We start from the raw sequence: 27605 nt of genomic DNA on the forward strand, positions 1-27605 counted from the left end.
GCCTGGCACACACACAGACATGAGCAGGTTGCTTGGAATGTCCACTCTTCACTCTTTCATTTCGCTGAAGGAGCAGTAGCTTGGCCCAAGACCTCTTACAGTGCAGTCAGTGCTATCACTGTCACACTTGCCACAGTGACATTCAGTGGCCACTGGGTATGTGTACAGAGAATCAGCTTGCTTAGCACAGCCAGGCACCCTCACTGTCTCATATACCAACTCCTTGAACGTGCATGTCTTCTGGATGTTGAGCCTTGCTGGGTCCTTATACACAAGATCCTGAGGGGTTTGGGAAAGAAAGAGTTAAGTTACAATATTCTGGAATTTCCTATTTAATTCATTAAAATGAGATGTAATTTAATTCTGTGTGCTCTAACATTTACCCACTAGAACCCTTGTTCTATTGTGTATAACATTTAACTCATTTTTAAATTATACTTAAAGTCTTTTAGAAGATACATGTATTCTTTGTCCTATTCCCTATTGCTATATCAAAGTATTAATTAATTAAGGCAACTTTGAATTTCAGTATGAAAAACAGTGAAAACAATGACTTAGAATTTTGAGTTGACACTTTGCACTTAATTGAAAATTACATTAATATCATTTTAAACCATACTACCATCTTAATTTCCTAAAAACATTCCCCAAAACATTACAGTGGTATGTATAAACAGTTTAAAAATGAATATTAATGCTGAGTTAATATGTTTATGAAAGCTTATGTCAGATATTAAATATTCTACTGCCTCATAAACAATCCTGCCCCTTGAATGTTAAATTATAGGGCTCTTAACTTCAAAAGATACACTGTTTGAATTTCAAATGTTTTTTCCAGGCAGATAGTTTTAGCACTTCCCAGTGGAAAAATTGTTTGCACTGAGGAAAGAAATTGGAGGTGCACTTGATTTATTTCCATATTGTGCTAACAAGTGTTTGTGTTAAGAAGGTGTAACAAACTGTACAATAAGTAGTTTACATTCAATAAAATATTTACTTAAAAATTTGTTATTTTCAATTTAAGTTTATAGAATAAAGGAACTAGGTGCTACAGAGGAAAATGAGCAACATCTGGAAATTCCTTCTTCACTTATATTAATATAAAAATAGCTACATAGATTCAGACTGAATTCCACACTGCTGTCTTGGTTTTCTCTTGAGTATAAAGAATGGAGTGTTTATGCTGACTCATTTTGTTCTAATAATGTACAAGGATTGATTTGTGTTTTCAGGCAGTCTATCAGCATTTGTGTTCAGGCAGACCAAGAAGATAACTTTATTTTCTTTGTTAATAATGTGCCTTTATATTGTTATATGATTTAGAAACATATTTTGGTAGCATGTATATGGCAAAGATGTGACCTCAGTTGTAAAAATTGCCTTTGGGGAATACTGAATGTTTTTTTTATGATTATATTATTATGATTATGATTATATATATAACTGACTACACGTAAAGTCTAGCATTGAAAAATTTTTTAACTTGAAAACACTGATTTGGAAAACTGAGTAAAAATCAGAGGTTTTTTAAATTTCCCCCAATCAAATCTAACCTGAAACCTCTAACTGATGTTGTGACCATCAGCCCTAACCTAAACACAGGCTTAAGGGTGTTTACTTGGCAAACATCCAGTGTTGCTAAAATGAGAATTAGCTGGCCATGCCCCATAGACTCTCGACCATCTCACCTCCAACAAAATGCAGTACCCACCTTGGTGAAACAATAGCCAGCACACCAAGTGGTGTTGACGCTGATGCAAAAGCGGCACTCTGCTTTCTCCACTGCAATGGTAATGTTGGTCAGCTCACAGCTACTACAGCAAATTGCCTTCCAGCAACAGAAGAGGAAGCAAAACAGGACTGACTTCATGCTGGTCTGGGACACAAATAGTTACAGCCCATTAGAAACCCAGAAAGTAAAGAATTATAATCATTCACTGTGTAACCAATCAGAACAGAAATCACTGGTTTCTCTTTCTGTTCCAATCACATTTTGCTTCAGCACTTTTTCTCTTCATTTCTCTGCACTTCTCTTTTTCTTGTGACATTATCCTTTCCTCTGCTTCTCTTTCTCATTGTATTTTTTGTTCAAGTAAAATACATTATGGATCAAAATGCCAATATAATGATTGAAGGAGAGCAGTCTTTAAGGACTACAGTATTGCTAGTGACTGTGAAACAATTGTGAGCATCTTGTTTTTCATTTCATTAGCATTTTTAAAGACATGTTTGCATAAAAAGAATTTTACACTACAAAATTACTTCTTTATTCTTTGTTTATCATGAATATTATTATTAGCATTTGCCTACATTTGTTTAAAAGAAGAAAATATCAGAAACTAAGAAAATTTTTTACAAATCAATGATTTGTTGAAGTGATTATAACTATGAACAATATTTCAGGAGCCAGGTTGACAAACATAAATCCTACACAACTAGGATGAAACATTCTGTTTTTTCTCCATGTCCTGAAAAACCTGTAATTTCAAAAATATTTGTTACCACTTTATAGACATAAATGTCAAAACTCACCTGTGGTTGGCTGCCTTGTCTGGAGAAAACTAAAGACTGAGGCATGTCCTAGCTCATTCAGCCAGCTTTTATACAAAGTCATGTGCAATCAACACCTTTTGAATCTGTCAGGCATTAATATAATCACCATTAACCTGATGCTGTCTGTAAAATAATCAGTGTTTAGATAGACGCGGAGATCAAGCCTTATTAATGCAGTCTAAACGCAGTAGCCCCCCAAAAATAATGTTACTGAAGATGATGAAATTAAATTTGATAGACTAGAACACCCACTCCTTTTATCTTCTCCAGTTACATGTGATTTCAGGTTTCTCTTTTTTGTATCTCTAACTTGGAGAATTGAAAATCCTCTCCACATATTGCTTTGTCTCTGTTCAGGAGGTACAGCAAAAAGATTTGGTTAATAAATTACTGCAGAGAAGATTACAAGTCAAGACAAAAGAAACAAGCACATATAAAGTAATTCATGATCTGACCTCTATTTGAATGATGAAATCTATTCCTATACCTCCCACATCAAGGTCTGTCAATCTTAATTTTTATTTTTTGATGATTTAGCAAGAGCTTTCTGCTTTTCTTTTTTTAAATATTTATTTCATTTTTATTGGAAATGCATATCTACAGGGAGGAGGAGAGACAGAGAGAATGATCTGCGCTGGTTCTGCCTCAGCCCCATATCTCACACTAATTGATGAATACTATGGCCAACTCTGCCAACCCACCACAGACCCAATCCTCATGCATACTTGTAGGAGTATCTCCCAACTGCCCACTAGGCCCATCCCTAGCCCTATTTTTTTGAGCATAGCAGTCTTTGCCATGGCCCAACTTGACCCAGCTTGTATTCTATCCTGCTTTCGTGTAGAGCTGTGGGTACTGCAGTTTAGTTTAGCCTAACACACCCCTCAGACTTGGCCGTCACACACAGTGTTGGGTGCCGTCATCTCGTCCAGACTGGCCTACCAGAAATCCTGGTTTCTTGTGCTCACCAGTGATAGGTACAGCCTAGCCAGGGAGTGCCCTCGGTTGCCCTGCCGTGCATGTTCCAAGCCTTGGATCCTGCCCCTGCGAGGGGGCACTGCAGTCTGACCTGATATGACTTGTACCCAGTCCCAGCACTGGCAAGCTGGTGCTATAGCATAGCCTGGGTAGCCTGTACCTATTCTGGCTCTCTTGTACACCAGCAGGAATGACTGCCTAGCTCAGACTAGCCTACCTCCAGACTGGCCCAACACTTGTGCCAGCTAACGTACTCCCCAGTGGAAGCAGTAGCTGAGCAAGGGAGTCCCTAAATCCAGCTACCAGGCCTACTCCCAGTCCCAGGTCTTGTGTGTTCCAGCAGTTGCTGCTACCCAGTCTGAGTAGACCTGCTGTGAGTCTCAGCATTCACCACCGTTCCAGCTCCCTGCTTGTGGCCTGGGAAAGCAGTCAAGGATGGCCCAAAGCCTTGGGACCCTGCACCTGCCTAGGAGACCTGGAAGAGGATCTGGGCTCCTGGCTCCTGGCTTCGGATCGATGCAGCTTTGGCTGTTGTGGCCGCTTGGGGAGTGAATCAACAGATGGAAGATCTTCCTCTCTATCTGTCCTTCTCTCTGCATATTTGAGTTTCCAATAAAAATGAATAAATCTAAAAAGAATAATAAAAGAAACAAATGTAGAACAAGTGAAAAGTATTCCAAAAGCTGTTAAAAGATTTAGGAAGAATAGGAATAAAAATTTCCCAGTTCACATGACAATGTAAAGGCTACTGTTATCCATGGCTAGAGAAATTTCTTTCACATGAGGGAAACAAAACCTGATTAGTACTGGTAATGACTTTGAGTCAATCTAGAGTTTTTTTTTTTCAGTTTTGTTAGAAAGATAAGTAAATAAATGGGTAATAGTATAATGTGGAGGTAGAGTAAAGATAACTAGTTTTGTATTTTTAGTTGTGTTGAGAGAAATAAGCACATATCTTAGTAGTAATGGGGATTTGGATGGAGGGAAATGTTGGATTTGGAAGGAAAGAAATAATTTCTGGAGTGTTCTTGAAGTGGTGAGATTAGAGAGATTTTCTAAACTAAGTTAATATACTGGTTTTAGGAAGAAGCAGGGAGAGCTTATCTCAGTACCAGATAGGAAGTCGAAACAGGTTTTGATTGTTGGGCAAGTGTTTTGATTGTTGGGCAAGTGTGGGTATCAAATCTGAAAGCTGGCCTGCGATTAATTTTTTTTTTCTGGGACAGTATAAAGTAAGGTCTTCATATAGGTGTGAGAATCAGGGAATTGCTGAGGGTTTGTGAAAAGAACAGATAATATTTTAAATAGTTGTCTGGGACTGAGTAAATGGTTAGAGTATAATTACCTAACATTCCAAATAGCCCACTGGACATTTATGGCAAAAAAAATTAACATGAGGCTATTCAGCATAGATGTGCAGTTTTGTTTTGTCTGACTTAGTATCAAGGATTCAGGCACAAGAGTGAAAAAACAGTTGGATTTATCTAGGATTATGAGTCAATCAAATATGCATGACAAAGACAAAACATAGTGCAATAGTAGACATTATAAGTACTAAGTCAATGTTTATGTAAGTGAATGTCATTAATGTACAAATATTTTGAAATCTATCACTAATTGGTAAGCAAGCATTCTTTCAAAAACATAGAATGAATAATGAAATTTAACATAATAGATATTAGATAAGATATTGCTGATCCTTAGAAAAATTATAATTCTTTCAATATTTGCAAAGGAATACTACTATTATAACTGTTGGTGATAACTTAAAAATATATATGAAAAAATATATATATTTTTTCTGTGTACATTCATGAAGTATATGTAAATGTGTATTTCTGTGTTAGCATCCAACGTACATGTAGTTATGTTGGTTCTATCTATATTAACATAAGTAATTAACAGCTTCTTTTTATTGAACACATCCTGTATCCCACACACATGTAAGTAAGCATATTAAATTTTAAAAAAGTTTGCAATGATTTTTTAAAATTATCTTTGGAAAGTCAGATTTATAGAGTGAAGGAGAAACAGAAAGATCTTTCATTTCCCGATTCATTCCCCAAGTAGCTGCAACTGCCAGAGCTGAGCCAATCTGCCACCAGGAACCAGGAGCTTCTTCTAGGTCTCCCGTACAGATGCAGAGTTCCAAGACCTTGGGCCGTCCTCGACTGTTTTCCCAGGCCATAACCAGGGAGCTGGAATGGAGGCAGAACAACCAGGATAGAAACCAGTGCCCATGTAGGATCCCGGGCATGCAAAGTGAGGACTTTAGCCACTAGGCTACTGTGGTGTGACCTGCAGTGATATTTTAAAGAAGTTATTGTTTCTCTTTGAAGATGGGAGGGGGAATATAATGATTTTTCCAAGACTATGTGTCCCGGGAGAAGCAACACTGGTATTCATCTTGAGGTCTGGCTCCAAAGCCAAAAGGCTGCGTTTTGAACCATGCCGATTTCAGTGGTTTAGAATTCTGTCCCAACATATTAACTGGCAAGGGACAAAATGGAAATCATCCAGGCCTAGATGGTAGCCTAGTGGCTAAACCTTTGCCTTGCATCCATTGGAATTCCATATGGATGCTAGTTCATGTCCCAGCTGTTCCACTTCCATCCAGCTCCCTGCTTGTGACCTGGGAAGCAGTAGAGGATGGTGCAAAGCCTTGAAACCCTATACCCAAGTGGGAGACTGGATGAAGCTCCTATCTCCTGATTTCCTGTCTGCTCATCTCTGGTTGTCACAGCCGCTTGGGGAGTAAACCAGTGGATGAAAGATCTTTGTCTCTGTCTCTCCTTCTTTCTGTTAATCTGCCTTTCCAACAAAACTAAAATAATTTTTTTAAATCATCCAAAAACTTTGGATGGCTATTCTAAATTCTTCTACTTGGATTTTCATCCATGTTTATGTAACAACCTCCCTACTAGCCTCATCCCACTCCTCATTTGCTAAAATAACTCTATCCTTTGCCTGTCTAGAATCCCCAGACATTTCTCTAAATTTCATGCTTCTTGTGTCATAGTTCATGTCATTAGTGTATTTCTGGATTAATGCTGCTACTTTCATCAGAGCTGTTGAAAATTTTTTTTGACAAATATGTAAAATGCTTTGGTGATGGAAAACTTATATATTTTTTGAGTTTCCCAACAAAATAGGGTTCTAAAACACAGAAGACATTTAATATACTTGTATTGAATCAAATAGAAAAATAGCACTCATTGTTCTCAGTGTTTCTGAATGTAGTATCCCTGTTAGTCTGATAGCCACTTTACTGACAGAAGCATTGCTGCTGCTTCCTTCGATCTGCTCGCTATTCTGTCTGTTTAGTCTAGACATGGTCACCTGCAAGCTGCCTTTCCACCCTGCTATGTGAGAGGAAATTGGAAAGTGAATGGAAGAGTTGACATATTGCTCTCCTTTCCAATGGCTTTAATGGCAGTGAATGCATTTTTCTCTAGCTCTCTTAGAATAATTTCTTTTGGGGTCCCAGAAAAAGGCCTGTTGAGACTGAAATCTTACCAGGTGGTCTCATCTTCTGTGTCTCTTCAGTGTTGTAGGCAAATAGGGTTTCCTGTAATTCTCATCTTTGGATTACTTTCTGGTTTCTCAGCAATATTAACTCTTGGGTAACCAACTCTCTAGCTTCACCAGTTTCCTGAATTTATTTCCTCAGTTTTGTGTATTAGGAATGATTTTTGCTTTTCTGATCGTTAACTGACTAAAATAACTACCTTTAATTGTAAGCCCTCTAGAAATAAAACCCACATGGAGTTTTAGTATGTTGACATTAATGCACATAGATTTGAACAAAATATTAACATTCAGGAAATTTTTTTTATTTGCTTAAAGAACTTCCCACTTCCTGAAACAGGAAATCCTTTGCCTCCTTTGCATAACATAAGTTCTTGAATTTTGAATTTGACCCAGAGAAACATAACTGCTGCTCTAAATTTCTAATCTTATACCAATAGCGGTTAAATAAAGGAAGGTTGATACCCCAAGTCGATCGCACAAGTCTTTATCATTATTGGTACTTTCTAGGAAATTCGTTTTTTGTTATAATTCAGTGGTCCCAAATCAGCAATTACTAAGAAAGATACAGAGCTTTGTTTTCTGGATTTTGCTATCTTGCCACGTATGTTCCACTTTCCTTAAGAAATTCAATGGAGAATGAATATAATTTCTAGAAACATAATTTCTAGAACATAATGTCTAGAAACATGCTACAAAAGATAATTGATGTTTTAATTCTACTTTTCATTGAGAATTATTTGTATGCCATTTTAAAGTGGTTTTCACTGTTATGATCTCAGTTGATTTGCCACTGATCCTCAGAAAAATCTTTTAATGTGGCTGGACAGACAGAGGAAAGCAGAGCGTTAAACTACTGAGAGACTTGCTTCTGGTTACAGAGACTGACAGAACTTTGACTCCCAGCTCAGCATTTTATGGAAACATGTAATTTAAAGCATTCTATTTTAGGTGACTCCAGAGTTTATTTTTAGGATAGAAAAAGGTAGCAATTTTAGAGCACACTGTGGCAGAGGCAGCTAGTTATCCTTTGATAGTCACTCTCCGTTTTAGCTGCACACACAGCTGCCCAAAACAAAAAGTCAATACCTTGCCTTGCTCACAGCAGGAGTGGCCAGCTTTCAACAACAACAACAACAACAACAACAACCACAAAGATGCAGCAAAATGCTGTGTTCTGAGCTTTAGGAACTTTTGGAGCCAGGTAGCAAGTACCTTCTGCTTCTTTTATCTCCTCTGCTGCTCTGTCCTTGCTATATTCACACTTACATGTGTATGTCATTGTGGGTAAGAAGTCAGTGATTTGGAGGGCATATAAATTGTGGAGGAGATTGAAAAGCACAGCTACCAGTCCAGTCCCAGCCTATATAGCCTTAGAATTTTATGAGAGGATAAATTTCCTCTATTTTGTTTGAACTATTACTGTTTTTAGTCTTAATTTCTTTCAGCTGAATTAATCTGATACTCATGGAAAAAGCCATTATCTGAGAGCAGTGCTGTCAGTTTTTGATCAAATACTCACAATTTCTGCTTTTGGTAGAGTCTATGGAGGGCATGGAGTTAGTACCATGGTAGTAGGCTAGGCTTTTGCCTTTGGTGCTGGTATCACATTTGCCTACCAGTTCGTATCCCACATGCTCCACTTATGACCCAGCTCCCTGCTAATGGCCTTGGAAGGCAATGGACAATGTCCCAGATCCTTGGGACCCTGTTTCCATGTGGGAAACCCAGAGGAAACTCCTTGCTTCCTGTTGGCTTAGCTCTGGCCACTGGGGCTGTTTGGGAGTTAAACCAGCACACGGAAGGTCTTTTGGTCTTTCTCTGTAACAGTGCCTTCAGACAATTTTTGTAAATGAATTATCTACTTGTAATTTCTGATTTCTTGGAGTATTGTTTTCATAAACATTTCATTAGGCACCAGTGATATCACCATTATTTTGGCCAACCTGTACCATAAATTTCATGTTTACTTTTGTCCGAATTAATGTTGCTTGGATAGGGGCGCTTTTCAAGCTGCTGTCTTGTCCTTTTTTATTTCTCAAACAAGGTCATGTTCAGCTATGTTGTAGTAAGTTAGTATGAGTTTAGCTCAGTGAAAGCAAATTTGAAGTGTGTATGTAGTTTTTCAGTTTTCACTTTTAAACACAGAAAGATCTTGAATTTAGTCTGTACTAAAACTCCTTAGAGTTTTAAAATACCAGATGGGATTTTTATAGGGAAAATAATGTGAAAAACTTCCCTTGTTGCACCAAAGTGTTTTATTCAGTATTAATGCTCTTTTAATTTTCAAACTGGCAAATTTCCTTCAATATAGTAATAAAGAAACTTTCAGTTCATTACTTCTGTCTCAGGAATTTCTTTTGATGTGCCATTCCTGAAGACACCACTTTTTAAAAAGATATAGCCTGGAAAGAATAGTAAAAGAAAATAGTATGTGTTGGCATATTTGAAGTACATGGAATGATCTTATAATATCAGTCATATGTACCCTTCTGGTAAATGAGAAGCAGTTTAGTTTTAATAGCACGATTGATTATAAAATGATAAAAACATAAAAGCCCATTTTGATTTGTATCTTGTGCAGATATGTAGTAAGTAATCAAAAAAGTGTGTGCATCATCAGAAACTGCTTAGATTTTGTTCAAGCTGTTACCCTCTCTGTTAGTGCATTTGTGTATACACACACAAATATAAATACATCTTTTAGTACTTTTTAAAAAGTGTTATTGTGTTGCGATAAAACTTTCAGTTCTGTCAATGGAGATACTTGATAACAAATAGCTGTTATTTCGGGACACATGAGTAATAGTAACCAGCATCTCAAACAGACATCTCCGCTTGCATGTTCACTGCAACATTATTCATAAGAGCCAAGATAGGAAAACAACCTAGGTTTCCATCAGTAAATAAATGGATAGACAAAATTTGGCACATATAAGCAATTATACTGCTGTTTAGACTTTATAAAGAAGAAAACTTTATCACTTTTGACAACCTGAATGAACCTGGCAGACATGGTAGAGAAAAAAACCATAATAATTAGTGAATTATAATAGTAATCAGTAAAGTAGCCTGTCCTAATCCCCCACATGTGTGGTAAAAAGACAAATACATTCGCCACTACGTTCCCAGGAGTACCAGCAGTAAACTGGGTAGTGTGCAGAGCAGCTGGGGCCTGAAATTCCGATCTGATGTGAGATGCCAGTGTCACAAGCAATGGCTTAGCCTGCGTGTCAAGTCTGGAATTTGCTTATAGCAGTGACTCTCAAACAAGACTACAATCAACAACATATCCAGTCAGGCTGGAGATGACACCCAGGCTGCATTGTTACTAAACAATGGCCCGTTGAAGAATACGTGCATCTTGATTCCTGGCACCTTCTAAATTGCCTTACATTATCACAGGGATTTTGAAATTATGATAAAGGATCTTGAAGTGGGAGATATTTTCCTGGATTACCTGGGTGGGTTGTGAGGCCACTGTGAAAAGGAGGCATGAAGATCATAAAATGATATAATATGGAGGGCCACACAGCCCCAGAAATAGAGGGAGAGAAACAGTAGTGGAAATAAAGGTTAACTATGCTATAGCTGGAAGAGCACCACAGGAAAGGAATACAAATGGATAAAAGTTAGAGAAGATGAGTGATTCTTTCTTGTGCCTCCTGAAGATTCAAACCACTTTCATTTTTAGCACAGTGAATGAAACTCCTTTCAGACTTCTGACTTTCAGAACTGCAAGATAGTATCTCGGTGTTGATTTTAGTCACCACACTTGAATAATTTGTTATAGCAGAAGTAGCAGACGAGTAACTATAAGTATCCTCTCCTTTCCTGTCTGCTGCTTCTGTTTTACTTGGCCTTTACTGCAAATAATGCTGTACAGGACTCTATGCTATCTGCTCCAAGTCTACATCCTGATCTTTTCATTCTACTTTGTCTAATTATTAGAACTTTTCTTTCTTTGTTCATCATTCAGATTTTTAGCTCACAAAGGTTTTTATTAAATCAATTCAGTTACGGCATGGAATTGCTCTAGAGTCTGTTAACCTGTCCCCATCAGTTAAGATCAAGTATAAGGGTCATCTGCTTAATGTCCAGTTATCAGTAGTTAAGTATGGAATAGGTAATAATAAAGATATTCAATATACAAGAACGAAGAATAGTTGTGGCCAGTACTTTTTTTTCAAACATGTATTTTTAAAACTTTTTAACTTTTGTATTTGATTTCTATTAGAAAAAGAAAAAAATTGAAAGAAAGAGAGAGAGGGAAATTATCTTCCATGTACTGGTTTGTTGTCCAAATGCCAACAAGAGTTAAATCTAAGTAAGCCAAGCCAAGAGCCAGGAACTCCATGTGAGACTCCCACATGGGTAGCAGTAACGCAGGCACTCTTATCACTATCTGTTAGCCATTATCCTAAGCCACTAATGGAAAGCTGGATTGAAGTGCAGAGTCATTGAGACTCAAAATAGGCACTCCAATACAGAATATACACATAATAAGAGATGTCTTAATGTGCTGTGTTACAATCCTGCTCCTACAATGTCTCAGTTATTCTGCTGGAATCTTTATAGCTATTGTGTCCATTTTACAGATGATGAGCTGAGTACCAATCTGAATAAAAGTGTTTAATGTTTCAAAGATAACATACAGTGGAGCCAGGACTTAAACCTGAACTCGGCACCATTGTGCTGCATCTCACAGCTATTAGCTTTCAGAGAACTTTGAAAAGTATTTGTTTTCAAAGAAAATATATGAGTAAAAATTACTTTTGCTCAAGATCAATTCCAGCTTCTAAATTGCTAGATTAATATGCTATTCACACGTTTTATCTTGTGTAACTTCCAACTTCCAAGTCAGTAGTAATACTGACTACTCTGTTTAAAAATAATTTTTGTATGTTTTCCTGTTTAGTACTTATCCAGACCTTTCACCATGACATTAAATATTTTTATAAAACTTGTTTTCAGTTTTATAATGATCTATGACTGATGTAATCACTCTTCTGTCATTAAACAAACTTTTTTCATTTGTTTTCCAATTTTATATGGAATATTTCAGAAATACGTAATTTCACCTGCATTTCTGACTTTTTTTTTTACTAGAGGTAGGATTATGAAAGCAAATATATATATATCCCTACCCACATCTAGGGGATATTTTTAATAAAAATGAACACACATACACATATAGAGGCATGTGTACATATATACATATAGATTCATATGTATGCACTCTCTGAAGATTTTCAATGTAAATTGCCAATACTCTGTGGGAGTGGTTGTTTATATGGTCTCAACAAACGTGTGTGTGTGTGTGTGTGTGTGTGTGTGTGTGTGTATGTATTGCCAGTCCCAAAATTGTTAATTAGTTTGTATTTTCCTTCCTAATTATTGTTGAAATTGGACATTTTCTGTTTCTATTAACATTTTTGGTGACTTGTTTATCTAATTTTCTCAGTTAAATATGAATGAAAGAGTTCTATCTTTAAGAAATGCTCTTCATATTTTAATATCCGAACAGTGTTTCCCTTTATCATTTCCTTTTAAGAAGTTAATGCAAAGGAGCTAAACTTTAATTCAAATAGCCTCTTGTGTGACATGTTAAGATGAGTAATATTTGCTTGACCTCAGGAATCTCACAATCCGTCAAGGTAGACAAACAATTGGAAGACGAACAGTACTGCAATGTGATATAGGCTACAGTATGTCCAATAACAACTAATCCCTGGGGTCAGAACAGTCTTAGAATATGTTTATAGGCATTTTCTGATAGGTACATAGAATATATGTTAAGATAAGAGATGAATTGTGATAGTAGACCACAATAGATAGTGAATCATGATTCTGGAGGGCCTTCAAACCCAGGTTTCCTAATATCAAAATGTCTAATGCCAAGTTCTTATTGGCTGTGCAAAGAGCTCTGCTGAGTAAATCACAGAACACAGACCTCAGTTGTTCAACCTCCAGAGCCCAGGTGGCCTCAGACTATCTGCTGGCGTTGTAGTCAGTAAGCATTCCTTGTTTTTTTCTTGCCTGGAAATGAGAAGGTATTGCTGAATATGTATGTGTCATTTGAAAGAATCCAATTGACTGTTTGGAATTGTCGTAAGGATTATCTGACATTCTTAAGCTATGAACTGAATAGCTTTCTAAAGTTCTGAGTTGGGAAACGTTACATAGAGACCCTGCTGGATACCTTTGTTTTGGCTGACTTAGATTGTTCTTATGGGCTGTTGGGAATCAGGATCAAGAAGATTTAATTTGGGCCCGGCGGCGTGGTCTAGCGGCTAAAGTCCTCGCCTTGAAAGCCCCGGGATCCCATATGGGCGCCGGTTCTAATCCCGGCAGCTCCACTTCCCATCCAGCTCCCTGCTTGTGGCCTGGGAAAGCAGTTGAGGACGGCCCAATGCATTGGGACACTGCACCCACGTTGGAGACCCGGAAGAGGTTCCAGATTCCGCATCGGATCGGCGCGCATCGGCCCGTTGCGGCTCACTTGGGGAGTCAATCATCGGACGGAAGATCTTCCTCTCTGTCTCTCCTCCTCTGTGTATATCTGGCTGTAATAAAATGAATAAATCTTTAAAAAAAAAAAAGAACATTTAATTTATGGAGCATGATGTTCTTTTTCTTATTAAGATTTTTCTAAAAAAGATTTGTTTTATTTTTATTGGAAAAGCAGATGCATAGAGAAGGAGAAATGAAAAGAGAAAGATCTTGCATCTGCTGGTTCACTCCCAAAGCAGCCATAGTGGCAATAACTGAGCTGATCTGAAGTGAGGCGCTAGAAGCTTCTTCCAGGTCTCCCAAATGTGTGCAGAGGTGCAAGAACTTGTGACATCCCCTGCTATTTTCATCAGCTATATGCAGGGAGTTGGGTCAAAAGTGGAGCAGCTAGGACTCAAATTGGTGCCTAAAGGGGATGGTGGCACTTTAGGCAGAAGATTAGCCTGTGAATCTACTGCACCAGCCGGATGTATTGATCTTAAATATGGTGACTGTTTTGGATGACCTTCAAGGTCAAAAACAACAAAAAGAGCAATTTTGCCTTTTTAAACAAGCATTTATAGAACTGACAACCCAACTCTGTCCTAGGCACTACTCATGAGCATGAGGGTTACGCCTCATGAAGATAAAGTATAAGCTGACATTTGAAATCAGAAATTCAGATGTCACCATCCTAAACTATTTCTTTTATGCATTCAGGACTTTAAAATCACAGTTGAGACCTTCAGCTTCTTCCTAGGAGATTTACTTCACCACAGGTGGCTGCCACCAGGTGAGAGATGACACTAGATACTGCCATCAGCTGCTCAGCCTTCCTGCTCTGTGACAGGTGCAGCTGAACACAGTCTGAATTTTCACTGTGCTTACCCATAAATGAAATGCGCTGGACAGCAAAAATGAGCCCTATTACTAAATCACAGATTGCTACCGCTGAGAGCACAGTTGCAAAACAAGGAAACACCTAAATGCTAAATGATCCATTACCTGTTTGGAATGGTAACTCTCATTTTGTCCCCTGAAAGCACATTACTCTTTTCCAAAGACTCGTTTTTCTTTTTTTTCCTTTTTGCAAAACCTTTGGTACAATTGTGCTGTCTATATTGTATTACTCTTCATCGCATACTATTATTTAGATAAAATCTCTTAGCAGAAGTTGGCCACATTAATTTGTTTTAAGATTCTGTAAAGCCGTTTTGAAATAATGTGTGTGTACATGATTAGTGGTTCTCTCTAAATCCCGCTCTCACTCTTCTTGGTCTAGACTATATTCTGCCCCTGGGAAAAATGTGGATTTAAAGTTCTGGGAAGGATGCCCAGAATCTTAAGTGAGAATAGTCTGGTAGGTGAGGCATTTATGATTCTGTGAAAATGGGACTTCTGAACAGTTCACAACTTTCTTCCTTTATAAAAAAAACATGGTGCAGAGAACACAGTGTTTAGAAAGCAGTAGAATCCTGAGGGTGGTGCCCTCCTGCCTGAAAGAAATTGTTAAAGAAGAAATAAAGAACCAGTTGTCAGAGTTGGGGAACCATTGCAATAAGCACTATAACCCTGTAGAACAAACTTCTGACAGGTAGGCCTCATCTCCTTGTTCAAGACTCGTGGATAATTCAGTAGTATTGACACCTCTCCTCAGCTTGTTTGAAATCCAACACTTTCTCAGAATCCTTCTGAGCCAAGCTCCTCCTTAGCCTATCGACACAATGACCACTGTGACAAATGTGGAGATGCTTTCTTAGGTCTATGTTTATGGAAGGACTTGCCTTCTAGTTTCAGGTGTACAGCTGCTAAGAGGTTTCAGCTCTTTGGTCCTCCAAGGCCTTTCTCATCTGGTGCCGTTCCGGTGCTTGATTAGATCTTACAGTGTAAAGGCCCAGCCATTTATACTCGGTAGGCTGGAGACATAGCTTCTCTAGCCTATTTTCAATTCATATTCATTTTCTTTGTTTTTAATACTTATTTTTCTTTATTTGAAAAGCAAATTTAGAGAGAGAGAGAGAGATACAGAGAGAGAGATTGATAAGAGATGCAGAGAAAGAGGTATTTAATCTGCTGGTTCATTCCCCAAATGGCGACAACAACCCAGGCTGGGGCAGGCTGGATCCAGGAGCCAGGGACTTTTAGGCTTCTCACATGGGTGGTGGCATGCATGTAGGCCATCCTGTGCTACTTCACTAGCCACACTCACAGGGAACTGGATTGAAAGTGAAGCACTCAGTACTCAAACCAGTACCTGTATGTGATACCAGCCTCACAGGTGGTGACTCTACCACACCACAATTCTGGTTGCTCTTTCTTATTTATTTTTATTTTTTCTTGGTGAAGATTAACTATTTGAAAGAGTGAGAGAAAGAGAGAGAAAGGCATCTTTTCTGTCCACTGCTTTATTCACCAAATGTCCACAACAGTTGGGACTAGGCCAAGATGAACTGAGAAATCAGAACCTCCATCTAGGTCTCGTATGTGAGTTTCAGGGATCCACCTGCACAGGTCCACATCATCTGCCTCCTGGTATACATAGTAGTAGGAAGTTGGGCTCAGAAATAGAACCGGTACTCAAGTGCAGGCACTCCCATATGGAATGTAGGGTCTAAGTCACGATGCTGCTTGCCTGCCTCTGTATTTATTTTGAATATAGAAAAAGGCATAGAGGACTTTTTAATGATCAAGTAACTAAATATAATCAAGATTTGAATGCCTGCAGTTAGAGTCCAGATCTCCTAATTGAGGAAATGAGGCTTGTTCTTACATTGGATCTGACAGCATTTGATGTGTCATTGAAAATGATCTTTGTGTTTGAGTGTTTCAGTAGGAATCATCCTAGTTGAGAGGCATACATAAATTTTGAAAAGTATGATTTATAAGAGTAATTCAAAAATTTCATGTAAAAAGTGAAGTTAAAATGTTTATTTTAGTTCAAAAAATTGAAACGTGCACATTTTTCATAGTAGAGATGTTTCATGATCTCTCCAGGGAGTTGTTATGTAATGAATGCCTTAACACCCTACTTCATAATAAAATTTCAATTTATCCTTGATGGAAGTCTGGAAAAAAGCCATACCATGCATCATTTGTACACCTAACTATAATAAAACATTTAGAAAAATTTTACATGCTATAAGCCTTCAAGCTACGATACATCATCAAGATTCAGAGACTAACAAAATGTTAAGAATGTTAAAAGGATTAAAATATGAAGTAATAATTTGTTGGATGTTAATATATTTGAAAAATATCTTTGGTGTCAAAAATCAAACAAATTAGTCCTAAAACTTCAAAAAACACTGTGTGGTGCAAGTAATTATTCTGCCAAATGTTCAAATTAAGCACAAATGGGGCATGATGATGGTTATTTTCCTGGTGACCCTGAAATAAAATATCAACAGACAGAGCAATATTAATGTCTAGACATAATAATCCAACTGTACACAAATACCTGAATCCTAAGCAACTGTCTCTCCTTGTAATAAATGATTACATTAAAGAGAATACAACACATCTGACAGCTGTGAAATCCACTAAGTCATCAAAGAAACTCATTTCTTCCCCCAAACTGATGAGTCAGCAGCATCGACATTTTGAAATGTCAGTTGCTGAATTCTTACTTAATTTTGTTTGCTGCAAAACAGCATTAGTTAATTCATTCAAAAAGCCTTTTTAAAAACATCTGCTATATACCAGAAACCATGGCAGAACACCAAAGATAAATAAAAGGATTTAAGATTTTTGCTAAAGAATATGCAGCCCCATTCAGTAGATAAACTTATAGAAATCAGCGTCTTCTAGAAAATTTGCCAAGGGTGACATTGTCTTTGCAATGATCTGGAATCAGATGGGCAGGGTAAATGGGAAGGAAATCCCTCTGAAGCCATAACGTGCAAAAAAGAAGGCCACCAAGTTTTGGGACAGTATGCAAGGGCTATGTCATTATTCCTAAGGAGTTTTAAGAGGCATGAAAGGACACTCCAAAGTTTGAATGGGGTTGGTGTCAAATTCTGGGAAACCTTGTAGTAGAGTTGAGCAGCTATTTTCTGTGATTACAGGTGGGATTCATGGTGGTTCAGAGTGGGACTTGACTGAAGGTTAGAGGTAAAAATCTGAGATGAGTCTGAGGAGGATTGTAGGACACATTTTGGGACCTACCGTTTGGTACTGTTGATAACCATCCTTGGAATTTTCAAACCATTTTCTGATTTTCTTCCCATTTCTTGGGCCATGTCTTGCCTGCTTTTGACTGTTTTCTTAGGCTCTTTCTCTTCTACCTCCCTCTATCTTGGACTCCTCAAACTTTACAAGTTCTTCTCAGGTAAGCACATTCACACACATTTATTTAGGAAAGACCCCCAAATATTTGTGTCATTACCAGTATGTCAACTGGACCACAGCCACATTTGTAACAATCTCGAAAATCGCTACCAAGAGAAATATTGTTATGGTCTAAATTATTCCTTCCACCCTATTCATGTATTGAAGTCCTAATAATTCTTTCTAAATCTGAATGTAATTACATTTGTAGATCTGAAGGAGCTGAGTGCATCAGTGGACAAGGGAGCTATTCACAAGGCAGGAACACCTGGGCTTGTGTCTAACCTTGGATCACCAAGTGGCAGACCAAAATCCATGGTGCTATCTTTCCTTTGTGCCTCTCTCTGGTTAAAAATAACAGAAGAGAGCATCCCTGGCTTCAACACTATCTCTTCTTGTGCTTTCCTTGAGTTGTAAATAACAGACCAAAGCATAGCAAGACGCTATGTCAATATTTTCTCTCTTACTTTTTTTTTAGCTTTACTAACATAAGAACAATTATTCTAAGAATTTCTAGCATAAGATAAGAATTAATGAAAGCCTTTGTGTGATATCTGCGTTCTTTTGGGGTATAAAAGTCTCTGTATTCTCAAATAAAGGGCATCATCCTGAAAGTGTGGATGATGGCCAAGGTTTAGAATAATAAAATAATTTCTCCATAAAGCTTCTTCTTAATTAATCCTGACAGGTATAAGTTATTTAAAGTGGTAGTTAAGTTAAAATGAAGTCATGAGTTGGCCAGAAGAATCTATTACAGAATTTTTAAAGAAGTGATCAGAATACACACACACCATTACGAAAGACCACATTAAGACACAGAGACTGTTGTCTACCAGTCAAAGAGACACACTTTAGAACAGACCAACCCTACTGACAGTTTGAATTCAAATTTCTAGTTTTTAGAATTTTAGAAAAAAATTAATTTCTGGTTGTGTAAAATAGCTGATGGGTGTGGAAAATTAATATAGATACATCACAAGTAATTTTCCTAAAGTGAAACACTACAATCTCCCTCCCCATTCGTCACTGAAAATCAGGCATTACATGGCTGAAATTCCAATTTACCAAGTGTCATTAGAGCTCTTTCAGGACAGTCAGATGTGTGAAGGATATTTGGATTCACCATAAAGAGTACTGGGTTTGAAAGGGAGAATGCCTGATCAATGGGGAAACAAGAATACATAAAAATAAAAATTATATAGAAAAGCCTTTAGAAAAAAAAGTCACCTGAAATCCTATTGTGTGTGTGTATGTATGTATATATATATATATATACACATTTATGTCTTTCTTAAATTTCCATCATGAAACAATATGCATTTTTGACAAGTATGATTTTTTACAATCGATTCATTAAATAATTTTCTCATTTTACAATATATTTCTTTGTAAATGTATTTCTTTTTTTAGCACAAGAATGCTTAAAAATTTTGTGGAAATGAAATTAAGAGATAAATTTATTTGGGCGTAGGAATTTTGAAATTCACATAGTTTTCTTTTTCATAACATGTATTTTCCATGAACTTTATCAAGTCCTATATATGCAGAGATTCCAAAACTTTTCAACAAATAAATTGATCTTTTAATTATAGTTTCTTCAAATTTTTTATACATTTGTGTATATTGAAATTATAAACTTTGTTTCCAAACCAATATCATTTTTTCTTGAGTTATTGCTGTAGTCTGGTCTTAGACTGTATTTTATCTTGCTTGATTAAATTGTCCATTCAGCAGTCATATGCTATTGAAAACAACACAATGATTATGTTACTGGGAATTCCATGGGAAAAGACAAAAATGAAAGAAAAATTTTAATGCTGGCCATTTCAGTGAGCAAAGCAAAATTTATTCAAGATATTAAACATAGAAACTTTCTGCCACAGCATCAGAAAGGGGGCTTTCAAGACAGAAAGTCCCAAGAAAATTATAGAAGTGCTGTCTTTCTGCTTAGTAAGGACTATACTACTATAATAGATGGGAGATATACTAATAATCTAGAAGACATCAGTGTGGAGGGGAAAAAGAAAATTCCAGAGCCTATTGAATTGTATTATAAAATAAAAAAAATAAACAAAAAGAAGGAGTGCTTTTTAAGCACAATTTTAAGGGAGAAGAAAAAGAAAAGAAAAAAACTACAACAGCAGGTCACAATCGTGGGCTGGGATTCTAATCCTGTCTAGCTTGCCCAAGACAGATAGCCATCAGAAAAGTGATAAGTAGCCTCTTCCTCCCCCTCTTTGATAGGCAGATATCTCAGCGTACTGTCTTCTTGCTTTCTCATAATAAAATGGAGACTCAGAGATGGGGATTGGCTTTTTGATTTGATCAAAGATAGCTTGTGGAAAGGCCCTTTGCATTCTCTGAGAGATTTGGGAAGTGGGATTCACATTTCACTTGGGACTCAACCTAGTTTCTAGTCTTTTGAAAAAAAAAAAAAAATCACTAACCAGGAGGCATTGACCATTCCAAAGGGGAAAGATAGAGAAGATTTTATATTTTCCTGTTTTCATATCCCCCTTTGCCACTGAATTCAATCTTGTGAATCAGTTTTGCCAGTTGGATATTGGCAAATATGAGGCAAGCAAAAGAAATGTGTAATTGGACTTGCTTTTGCTTTTGAGCTTCGTCTCTTGTTTATAAATACACCTCAGATAGACTGCTAGAGACAAGAATACCAGGAACATTGACACACTGCCTGCTCATAAACACTTGGGTCACTATGTTCAAGCCAATACCATTCTTTTTTCAGTCAGATGCACAGGTAGATCAATAGAACTACCAACTCAAAAGTGAGATAACTTCAGACATGTGAGCAACAAATGCTTGTGCGTGCATGTGTGTGTGTGTGTGTGTGTGTGCGAGAGAGGGGGGAATTTGCTTTCATTTGTTACTAAATATTATTGTGGCAGCAAATCATTGATGCAGAATGGGAAGATAGCTGAGTGAGGTGGCCAGAACAACTGAAGAATTTCTATGGATCCCAGAACACAAATACTTGTTCGCTGATGGTTTCTGAACTCTCGTTAAGTTTTCGCAATTATTTTCACAGCCTAGGATGCTCTAATATAGACTCTTAAAAGGATCATATCTCTCAAAATGTGGTTTTTGGACTCCAACTTACTAGAATAGAATCATACCCCACTATTTATTACTAGAAACTGTGAGTAAGTGATTTGTCCTTAATAAGTCATAACTTTCTCATCCTATAATAAGGGAAAATAATACATAAGTCACAGATGTAATTCATGGGAACTAGTTGTGGGTGCTAGGTAAGATTGTAACTTTTAAAAATGTGGACAAAATTATGCAGTTACATTAGTAGAGTAACATGTTGAACATAACTATTTTTTCTTTACACGTTATAGACATCCTGAAAATATTAACTTGCTGACTATAAAAGCCAAACATTTTGTAATATCGATATCATATGGGAATACATACAAATATGTATACATACACGTCAATATGTATGTTTACTTGTGTATGCATATACACAACTATACATAAGTTACATGTACATAGTAACTTATAGTAAACTTTAATGAAATTGCCTTTAATTTTAATACAGTCTCTGAGAGGTGCACTGATTTGCTCAGAATCACACCTATAACATGTTATGTTTTGAATGTTATATGTTGTGTATAAACTAAAATTGAAGTATAGGTGAGGTGGTCACAGAAGGTGGCTGGGAACCCGCATTTACTTTTAACATATTGGTTATTCATTACTATGTCAATTAATTCCATAATGATGTAAATTTTTGCTGATGGTATGTTGGAGCTTTCAATTGACTGGGATGATACTCTGCTGGCTCTGTCATCAGACCAGAGAGGGTATACCTAAGAAGCCGTTGAACTTGACGGGACAATAAGATGCTGGACTCTATGTTTGGTATACGCTTGCAATGGGGAAATCTCAACTGAACTTGAGCTGTGGTTATGCAGCAAGGTGGAGGAATCCACCATGGTGGGAGGGTTTGGGGAGGGGTGGGGAGAACCCAAGTATCTATGTAACTGTGTCACATAATACAATGTAATTACTGAAGTTAAATAATAAATAATTAAAAAAAAAATAAAGTAAGGGGTACCCATACCTCTCATGAGACATTAAAAAAAAAAAAAAAACCATCAAATTCACATCTGTTTAGACTAATTATAGGAGCTTTCTGTCTTCTAACTTGTCTCTTAATTTTTAAATGAAAGGTAATCTTGAGGTGATAGTCAACTAATGTCTGAGATTAAACTGATGTTATTTTACTTTGTCCCTTTTAACCTGTAGAATTTCATCTTAACTCTCTCTCAACTGTCAGGATGGATTTTGCTCAGAAAATTTGAGAGGGGCTTGATTGTCAGGAAAGCTGTCACTAGGTGGGTCTCTTTCTCTCCCCTCCTCAGGTAATATTTACTGTGAGCCAGCCCCATAGGTTTGAGACAGTGGATAAACCTGTGGCCTATCTTGCCTCTGATTCGTATCAAATCACACTGAAAGAGCAAGGCTCTGATGTTTTGGTGCAGAACATTAATAATACAAGTGCGTGTGAAATCTGAGAAATGAAAATACCACGTTAGTCTGAAGCTGCAAGCATTACAGACTTACCAATTTCAATGACACCATCCCTATGGACAGCCAAGAGGATTTGAGCCATCAGAGGAGTGCTTTCCTGCCCTGGCTTGTAATTCCTTTTTATATTGAAATAAAAACTATCTACATAGGAAAAACAAGGGTTTTCACCACTTGGATATGTAGTCTCCCCTTGTTGAGTAGGTGTCTCGATTTTTCCTTCCTTCCCTTTCTTGAATGTACTCACGGCTGTCATTTATTACCATGTTTCTATTAGTTCAGCAGAGTGGAGGTCTGTATCATTTATTAAGGAAGCTGGATATATTTGGTCTTCTCAAAAGGCCTCTCCTTTGTCTTCGTTTTACCCCAAAGATGCAACATTCCTATAATAACTACCAAAGGAGGCACAGTGTGCTGACAGGCTTTCTAACCAAAATGGACTGGTTTATGCTATTGAGGCTACTGTTCCTGAGTGCAGGGCCTTAGCAACAAAATGATAGAACAACATTTGAGGTTGTTTGGTTTGGTGAGTTTAATATAGGTTAGTATTTTAGGCAGTTTTATGAAGAGTGCTTTCTTTGGGAACATTTTGCGCGTTATGAAAAAAACAGTCCATTGTCAAATGCATTTGAGGATTGCTATGTTGACAGTAGAAGTGCTTTGTGTTATTGCTTCTGGACTTCTCAAAACCATTATTTTTTTTCTTAAGAAAATGAAAGTATTTAAGGAGGAAATAAAGTATAAGTACCTACAGAACTACCAGTCCTATTCAAACCTTTATTTTCTCTTAGAAAATTTTATGTTCTCTAACTGGGCATTAAGGTTTTTCTGGGATTGGTACAAAAATAATGGTGTAACAATATCTATTATATCATTTTTCTATTGTTCCATACTAAACCTCTCTAAATGGTGGCATAAACGCAACAGCGTAGCATTACAATTAAGATTCTGTGAGCTTAGATTTTGAAAGGCACAGAATGAACAGGTTGTTTCTATTCCCTGAAGTCTGCAAACTCAGCTGGAAAATCAGCAGCACTCTGGTTGAAATGTTGGCTGGAATCCTATGAATTGTCTTCACTCACATGTCTGGACAGGCTAGAATCACACTGGCTTCACTAAGACAGGGCAGCTCAGTGTGGCCATTGGTGATTTGCACAGCATGGTGGTCCAACAAAGGGGCATCTTGAAAGAACCAGGTAGAAGTTGTGTCACATTTTATGATCTTGTCTTGCAGGTCATAGATTGTAATTCTTCCATAGTCCCAAGTCCTCCAAGGTTTCACGGGAAACAACACAGATCTCCCTCTCCATGGTCAAAGTGTCAGTGTCACCTTGCTAAAAAAATCATGTTGTGACAGTTTCTAAAAATGAATCTGGTGTACCTATTTTTATGTTCATAATGTCAGTGACGAGCATCAAAAGGATGGCTGGGATTCATATCTCTGTAATAGCAAATATTTCCTTTAGTTATGTTTTGAAGAATATCTTCGTATACTAGAAAGTAAGCCATGTAGTCCCACCTTCTATAAAATATGCCTTGCATCTTTGAAAAAAGGCTGTATGGCCATACCCTGTAGATCTCAAAATATTTAAAGTTTTGATTTGTTTTCAGAGTTACCATTACAGGGAAAGCAGATTTATGAAGAAACTCAACAAATATAGAGATAGCACTCTGCAGTTAGGCCAAAATTGCAAAGACATGGTAAAGTATAAATTGAAACTGAGGGACTAGAAGGAAATCATGATACAACATGCAGAAAGGAAGGGCATCTCACTCTGCAAAGAAGGTGGGTGTGGAGGGTGTTAGTAAGCTTTAGGAAGTCCATGTGATTTATAAATAAAGTGCAGTGTGCAAAGTAAAAGGAAGTTGTACTAAAGAGGGGTTGTATATTACCTCCTCAAGGAGTTTAATTTTCATTGTATCACATATAAAACTACATGTAGGAGTTTTTGGACTGAGAAGTGACAAGATTTTGTTTTTTTCTTGGAAATGTCTTCTGCCATATTGTGCAGGAAAGACCATTGACTAGGATGGCTGGAAGGAGAAACAATGACTCAAGAAATGATGAGTCCTTGAATTAGGAAATTGGCAATGGGAATGGAGTAGTCAGAAAAATATTCTTATATATTTTTTACAATTTATTTCATTTTTATTGATATATAAAATACACATTAAGTGTGCCCTCTTAACCACCGTCAGGTATGCTGTTCAGCATCATTAGTATATTGACATCATTATGAAAAAGACCTCCAGGCCTTTTGCATTTCACAAAACCAAAACTCCAGGCTCAGGAAATGCTGATTTCCTCCTTTGCCTCCCAGTCCTTGGCAATCACCTTTCAACGTTCTGTTTCTACAGCTTTGACAACTCGCAAGACTTGCTGTCATTAGGAACCAAACACTGTGTGTCTTCTAGTGACCAGCTTGCTTCGTTCAGCATAGTCCTTAAGGTTAATCTTTTGTGAAGCATGGGACAAGATGACCTTCTTTCCAAGGCACATAACATGTCTTCTTTATCCATTCAGTGTCAGTGAGCATTTGGGTTGCTTCCACCTTTGGGCTGATGTGACTAATGCTATGAGAAACACAGCTGTGTAAATACTTCTTCAAGATTTTACTTGGAATTCTCTATATATCCCTTAAAAGTGGAATTGCTGTGTAGTATGTAGCTCTACTTTTATGTTTAAGAATATCCATGCTGTTCTTAATAGCTGTCCTCCCACTAAGAAAGCACAAGGGTTCCAAGTTCTCTGTGTCCTTGCCAGTTCCTGTAATGCTTCCTTCTTTGGATAATGGCCATCATGTTGGGTGTGAGGTCATAGCTCATTGTAGTTTAGATTTGCATTTCTCATGTGATTAGTGATGTTGGCATCTGCTCATACAGTTGTTGCCCACTTATAATATTATTTGAAGAATTGTTTGTTTAGGTCTTTTGCTCATTTAAAAATTTAATTGGGTTGAGTTATATTAATTTTTGTTGCTCTTGAGTTATATGAATTTCTTATTATATGTATTTTTAAATTTTATGTTGTGATGATTTTTATAGTTGACTAGGGTGTGAAGGGTCAATGACTAGAGGAAAGTGGATGAGACCATTGTTTACACATTCTCTTTTTTCCTGGCTGAATCTGGGGGAAAGGAGGAGATAAAGGGAGAAACCAAAGCCAACCATCCCAGGGTCCCTGATGTGGGGCTTGCTCTGAAGGTCCCGCTCAAGTGATTTTGATAGTTCAGCAGTTCTGAATTGCTGCCGATCTCACTACTCCAATCACAATGAAATATCTCCAGAATCCACTGGCTGACATGGTCCACCTTAGAGTCTCCATTTGCCCAGATTCACTGGCAGTGCTTGGCTAGGGTAGTTGACCAATTTGTTCTGGCCTTTGTCCTCTGTTATGGTGCCACATATCCCCTGCTGGTTCCAATATACCGCCATATCCTCTTTGTGAACCTGGATATGCTGTCTACTGCTCCATCTAAACCATTGAAGAGACTCAGCTCTGACAGGTACACCCCATGGTCAGACCATGGAACCTGCAGTACTCTTTTCTCCAGGGTTGGAGTTCTGAGTCTAGTGGTTTAGTTTCCATGGGGAAGAATCGCCAAAGAAACCTCATTTGAGGTGATCCCAGATCTGATTCTCGTGTGTGTTTCCCAATACAGGGTCTGACACAGTTCATCACCCCAGTCAACCTATATACACACTGGTAGATGCAATTTCTGGGTCAGTTCTGCTTTCAGCCCTGTCTTCTATGCAAACCATTGGGTGTAGGCATTCAACCTGATCCTGCCCACCACACACTCAGCCTTTACACAAACCAGTGGGAGCTATAGCCTAGTTGGGAGCAACCTGCTATAACCCCCACCATGCCCACACCCTGGCCTGATTCATGTTCTTGCCAGTCTGTACAGCAGCTTGGTCCAGTCTGTCCCATATCCCATTCAACTCTTATACATGTCAGTGGGCATTGAAGCCCAGTTCATCCCAACCAGCCCTGCTATCCAGTCCACACTGGTCATGGTGGTTGTCACCATTTGACTAGCCATGCCTGCCCCTAGTGCTGATCCTCATGCTTATCAGAGGGAGTGGCTACTCAGGAGGGAGGTACCCACTCTTTTTCTAATGGGACGGGCCCACTCCCATATCTTGTGCTCTCTAAGTGGAATTATCCCTCAGTGCCAGCATCTGCCAGCTGATGCTGTGGCAAAGTCCAACCTACCCACGCCCACTCGAGCTTATGCTTGTATCATAGTTACAATCAGCCCAGGCTGGCTTTTCCTCTAATCCAGCTCACATGTAGACCACCAGGTGTTGTCGCCTTGCCCGGCCTGGTCTCACGCTGTCACACTCTCATGCTCACCAGTGGGAGTAGTGGCCCAGCAGGAGTGTGGGGGTACAGCCTCCCTAATGGGTTCACCCCCCATGCCCAGGTCTCATATGGGCTGGTTGGGTGCTGTAGCCCAGTTTGGCATGACCTGCCTTACCTTGGCATTTGCCAGTGGGTGCTGCAGCCTGGTCAGGCCAGGCCCGCCCCCAATTCCACCTCATGTTGATGGGGGCTATAGCCTAGCCAAGCCTCACCAGCCCCCAGTCCTGGCTGTAATGTGGACTGGCTAGTATTGCAGCCTGACTTGGCCTGACCCACACTACATTCTGGCTCTCAGATTTGCCAACAGGTGATATGAACTGGCCCAGCCTGGCTCGCACCAGATCTGAGCCAAATGTATGCCGATAGGTACCACGTCCTGGCCTGGTCTGGGCTGCTCCTTCTCTTGAGTTTTTTGCTCACTGGCGGGGACTGTGGCCCTACAGAGGAGTTACCCAAACTCCTCCATCAGGATCTCTCTCAATGCCAGATCTTGCACATCCTGATGGGTCACAGGTCAGCCCTACTTAGTCTACCTCCTGTCCTAGCAGGAACAGTGGCCATTCCTGACTGGCCCTCACCTATTCTGGTCGTTGTTGGGTGCTACAGTTCAGCCAATCCTGGTCCACACCTAGATACAGCTCACATGTGGCTCAGCAGGGGCAGAGACCTATCCCAGCTGGTCCTACACCTACCCTTGGTCTCTCTAGCGCCAGTGAGTGCTACAATCTAGTCCAGTCTAGCACATCCCAGACCCAGTTCACTACCATGCCGAGGGATACTACATCCATGTCCAAACAAG

At 38.3% G+C, this 27605-nt stretch overlaps 1 protein-coding gene and 1 long non-coding RNA gene across 2 annotated transcripts in view; one reads left to right on the top strand and one right to left on the bottom strand.

The window, feature by feature from the left end:
- LOC131480179 (uncharacterized) overlaps positions 1-23011 on the top strand; it is a 106353-nt gene extending 83342 nt beyond the window's left edge. The window contains exons 2-3 of the long non-coding RNA XR_009245300.1: positions 22156-22244; positions 22810-23011. This is a non-coding gene — a long non-coding RNA (uncharacterized LOC131480179). The remainder of the gene's footprint in view (positions 1-22155; positions 22245-22809) is intronic.
- Positions 49-2674, bottom strand: FSHB (follicle stimulating hormone subunit beta). The gene is made up of 3 exons (XM_004585437.2): positions 2533-2674; positions 1712-1876; positions 49-279 (listed from the first exon to the last, which is right to left on the bottom strand). Exons 1-3 carry the CDS (start codon positions 2575-2577, stop codon positions 49-51), a joined length of 441 nt encoding a protein of 146 aa, XP_004585494.2. The 5' UTR covers positions 2578-2674.
- Positions 23012-27605: the final 4594 nt, after the last annotated feature.

The sequence above is a fragment of the Ochotona princeps genome, chromosome 4, assembly GCF_030435755.1.
Source record: "Ochotona princeps isolate mOchPri1 chromosome 4, mOchPri1.hap1, whole genome shotgun sequence".
In the NCBI taxonomy this organism is placed as follows: Eukaryota; Metazoa; Chordata; class Mammalia; order Lagomorpha; family Ochotonidae; genus Ochotona; species Ochotona princeps.